At 31.2% G+C, this 4,625-nt stretch overlaps 1 protein-coding gene across 1 annotated transcript; it reads left to right on the top strand.

Annotated features, from left to right (window-relative positions):
* The first annotated feature begins 760 nt into the window (after positions 1 to 760).
* On the top strand, positions 761 to 1,494 carry LOC105134500 (auxin-induced protein 15A). The gene has a single exon (XM_011038938.1). The coding sequence runs from the start codon at positions 862 to 864 to the stop codon at positions 1,174 to 1,176; it is 315 nt and encodes a 104-aa protein (XP_011037240.1). The 5' UTR covers positions 761 to 861; the 3' UTR covers positions 1,177 to 1,494.
* The last annotated feature ends 3,131 nt before the right edge of the window (positions 1,495 to 4,625 follow it).

The raw sequence follows: 4,625 nt of genomic DNA, 5'->3' as shown, positions 1-4,625 counted from the left end.
TATTGTGTGTACGTGATTTCAGGGGTGTGTGTGTGTGTGAGAGAGAGAGAGAGAGAGAGATTAATAAACATTAATCTTATAGATAGAGATGTTTTTTATAGCGAAGACTGAGGATGAAGACTTTTATAGCTAGGTAGAGACTGAAAAACCGAGTAGCCCTATTCTCGATACATTATCTTGTCTTAAGTGAACCAAGGACATAAGACCAAGGTATTGTGGACGAAGCAGTTGAGAAGATGGAGATTCCTCGAAGATGATATATGTGAGTTCTCACCAGAAATGGAAATGAAAACTACAAGGCAAAATGAGCTGGGTTTTTGTGAACTTGAAAGAGCGTAAAAGATAGCAATCAATTGCGAAGTGGAGGTGAGTTGAAAGGGTTGCTAACAATTTGCATGAAGGACTGAACTTCAAGCTAAAATGCTGAAAAATATGAAAATAAGAGAAGCACAAGCAGATTAAACCTCTTCCATCTAATTAAATGCAAGTTCTTATAATTTTTTTTCCTTTTTTCAACAAGGCAAGTTGAAAATTAAAGCTGAGAGCGAGAGGGGGGTCCTTAATGTCATTAGGAAGGCCAACATAGAATTGCAAACCCAGTAAGCTTGCTCCCATCATGTCCTTGCTTCACGTACACATACCCCAAAACGCCCGTGGCATGTCCTTATCCCCCACACTCCACATGACCCCTCTTCCTATCTATCTCACACCGTCTCTCTTTTTCTCTCCCCCTTGACTTCTTCATAAATACCCCTATCACCCGCAATCCTCCCATCACCACCGTCACCTTTTACTACAAGTACACACTGTTATCTCTCTTAAGACTAACCCTTTCTCACCACACCTTCTCTCAAACTCCAAATGGCTATTAGAAAATCACACAAACTACCTCAAACAGCAGTCCTCAAGCAAATCCTCAAGAGATGCTCGAGTTTAGGCAAGAAACATGGCTATGATGATGATGGCCTCCCTCTTGACGTGCCAAAAGGGCACTTTGCTGTGTATGTTGGTGAAAACAGAAGTAGATACATTGTTCCAATCTCATTTTTGAGCCACCCTGAGTTTCAGTCCTTGCTTCAAAGAGCAGAAGAAGAATTTGGCTTTGATCATGATATGGGCCTTACTATCCCTTGTGAAGAAGTAGTTTTTCGATCTCTAACATCAATGCTCAGGTGAAAAGATGATCAGTAGGGTGATGGCGGTGCATGCTTGCTTGGAGAAGATGGCTTAAGATGAAGCTACACTATATTTAGCTTCTCTTTTTTTAACATCTATTCTCAATTGTGATTCGAGATCCTGTTTTTTTTTTCATGTATTCTCTCTTGGAAACCCTGCTGGGTTCTTATGTCAAATTAATTACTAACTTAGAACCCATGAAAAGAATGCATAGGTTTGAGATGTATAAGGTCTGGTTTTCCTCACAGATGTTAGTTGTTAACACCTGAGAGAAGCAAGGTTTAATGCAAGGGTGATTTGCCTGTTTAGCTGCACAAATTTCTCTATTCTTCCCCTGTTTATAATTAAAAATAATATAAATTATATTTTAAAATTTCATATAATAATTAAATTATTAAATTAAGTTATCCTTTTAATATAGCATTAAGTCTTGATAATAATAATAATAAAATGGTCATAAATTTAAATTTTATTATTTAATATTTAATAAAAATTAAATATAAAATAATAAAATATGTAGAAATTTACACAGCAAAAATTTTACTTAAAATGATATATTAAAAAATAAAATAAACTATATTTTAAAATATTATTTAATAATAATTTAAATTATTGAATGGAGTAGATTATTCAATAAAGATCCGTTCCATAGGGGTAAAGCAAGATTTTCGGTCAATAACATCAAGTACATGTATGACTTTAGAAACCTGCATCCATTTGCACACTCCGACAGCATAATTTTGTCAGAGAATGTGGGGGTACATTGGCATGTACGGATCATCGGTTTACTGTTGAGGTTTGAATTTTAAGACACTTCATGAAGCAAGCCTGTTCTTGAAAATAATTTAATATCATGGTAAATAAACAAACATTGTAAGATGGTCCGAAGGAAAAATGCATTTTAATAAACTATTTTAGATTTTACATAGAATGAGGAAAAAACAAGTGAAGTTTAAAGAGAAAAGTTAGTTTAATTTTTTCCTTTATTTTATGTATAAGAATGACTATTTATTTTGAAAAAAAAAAATAGCATCCCATATAGTTATTACTTTAAAGATCCAAAATTAAGAAATAAAAAGCTACTTTTATAGTTTTTTAAGCTCCTCGTATTGCTTTTCCATTGGAGAAGTCCTTGGAATTCTAAAAGATGCTTTGGAGACTATCTCGACTGTGGAGGTTTATTTACTGTTTTATAATAAAAATACAAGAAAAAAATAATTTCATCAAAAATTATTTATAAAAAACTTACGATGAAACTCAATTATATCTCATGGGTTTAAAGTACAAGATATGTGTTGCATAAATTTGTTAATCTTATTATTTTGACAATTTAGTCTATTTTTTTTTGATAAATCATGTTTGATATTTAAAAAAAATCTATTTTTTTGAGTTTAAAAACTCTCTAATAATTAAATAAGTATCATAAGAGAGAAAAAAATAGCTTTCTTTTAGAAGAAAGTCATATGTTTGTGTGTGTGTGACATTTGTAGTAGAGAAAAACTGAATTTATCCGCTAGATAAGGTTACATTGGTTCATTTTATAGCCCTTAAGGTCTCCTTCATGAAAGAAAAACTAGTTCACATATAAGTAAAATATCTTTTTATTGTTAAGATAAAATACTTATGATCTTACTATAAAGCTAAAAATACTTTTAGAGTTAAAAAGAGTGCAAGCTCAGCGCATCCCACTGACCTCTAGACTTAGCGCTTGGTTAAATCCATGAAAGATGATGAGTCTGATATCTCGCTAGACTCACATACGTATGGTCTTAAAATTTGGATGAGCCTAAAGATTATAGGTCATGACCCCTTCTATGGTCATTCTTTTCACGAGTTGTTCCAAATAAAGACAAAAAAACTCGTTAATCCATAAACTTCTATCATATTTTTTATCAATAAAATGAAACGGAATATTGCTAGATCTATTTTTATCTTTTTAATCAAATATGTTTTTGTTTCCATTGTTTTTATTTTTTAATTTTAAAATACTAATCAGATGTTATTCAAAAAGGCATGTAAAATAGTTAAAATTATGGTTTTTGTTTTCAAACTTCAAATAACATGTTATGAATCATATGAATTGGAGATAATGTTTGTTTAGTTTATAAATCTAAATCTTTTAATGTGATTTCAAATGATTAAAAAATCACCAAAATGATGTTTTTTGGCATTTCAAACCACACTGAATTACTTTTATGGTCAGATATCTTAGGTTATCTTTTGATGCCAATCCAAGTAAGCTCTCCACTTGAAAACCAGTGTTGTTCACAATCAGAGCAAAGCTAAGCACATGGAAAGGGAAGTTTTTTAGTATAGCTAGAAAGATAAGTATGATAAAAATCAATTTTAAATTCTCTATCTCTGTACTACATGTTTGTTTTTCCTATGCTAAAGGGCATTACCAAAGTCATCTCTTCTATCAACAATTCTTTTCTCTAAAAAGGTACCTTAAATTCTCATGGCATCTGTTAAGTGGCTTGGCACAAAGTAATTAAGAGTAAATCCTTTGGCGATCTCTCATATTGGAATCTCTCAATAATAAAATTTTGGCTTTGCTTTTCAAATGGCTCTGAAATCTTGATAAATAAGTGCCAGGAGGTTAACAAGATCTCATCCTTTAAAAATATCGATCTCATTTTGCAAATGATTTTTCTGTGTTTACAAGTTCTTTATCTCCAACTTGGTGTGGCATGGTATCGTAGATTTTCTCAAATCAAGGCATAGTCATTCCTCTCCAATCCAATGTCAGGTTCAAGGTGGGCGATGGGAGAAATATTGGCTAGGCTTTGCAACCCCTCTCCAGCTTCTGTTTCCCAGACTTTATAACCTCTCCCTACAATAATCAATAAGCCTTACAAATGTATGTAGCCCAATGACTAATACTTAAAAATATATTTTTATCAAGGTTTTATATCATTATTTTGTATTTGAAGTATTAATAACTCATTAACTAAAACATATTTTATAATAACAAGTTTGATAATATAAGATACATTGAATTTATAGTAAATTTTTATCTTAAATACAAGTCTATCACATAAATTGAATGATTGATTAATGAGTTTAACTACTAAAATTAAGAAGACAAAGAGAGGGTTAAGTTTAGAAAACAAATGTTGGTTGAATTCAAATTGGAATATCATTAGGTTATTGGATCATAAATAGAGATGTAGAACTTGGATTTAAGTCTGTTTTATATGGATGAAAAGCTAAAACATAAGCTTAAAACTTTTATGAAGAGTCCAAGATTTAAAAAGGTCGTTTTCAACTTTAAATTGTAGCAATAACGAAGATTGAAATCTTTCCTACAGCCTAGATATTATTCAGTATTCAGCCTATATCTTGAGTTCTAGAAGTCCAAATACACTGATTTGTTTTGTTAGAAAGCGAAAACAATTTTCTATTTTCATAAACACTATCTTGTTAAATTATGATGTTATCAATGATAT

Source organism: Populus euphratica, unplaced genomic scaffold (assembly GCF_000495115.2).
Source record: "Populus euphratica unplaced genomic scaffold, PopEup_1.0 scaffold104.1, whole genome shotgun sequence".
Taxonomy (NCBI): domain Eukaryota; kingdom Viridiplantae; phylum Streptophyta; class Magnoliopsida; order Malpighiales; family Salicaceae; genus Populus; species Populus euphratica.
Note: the sequence above shows the minus strand (reverse complement) of the source record. Positions and strands in the feature narration are given on the sequence as shown.

Bases quoted from the DNA above. Each gene is read 5' to 3' on its own strand.
- LOC105134500 (XM_011038938.1), top strand. From the start codon at position 862: ATGGCTATTAGAAAATCACACAAACTACCTCAAACAGCAGTCCTCAAG.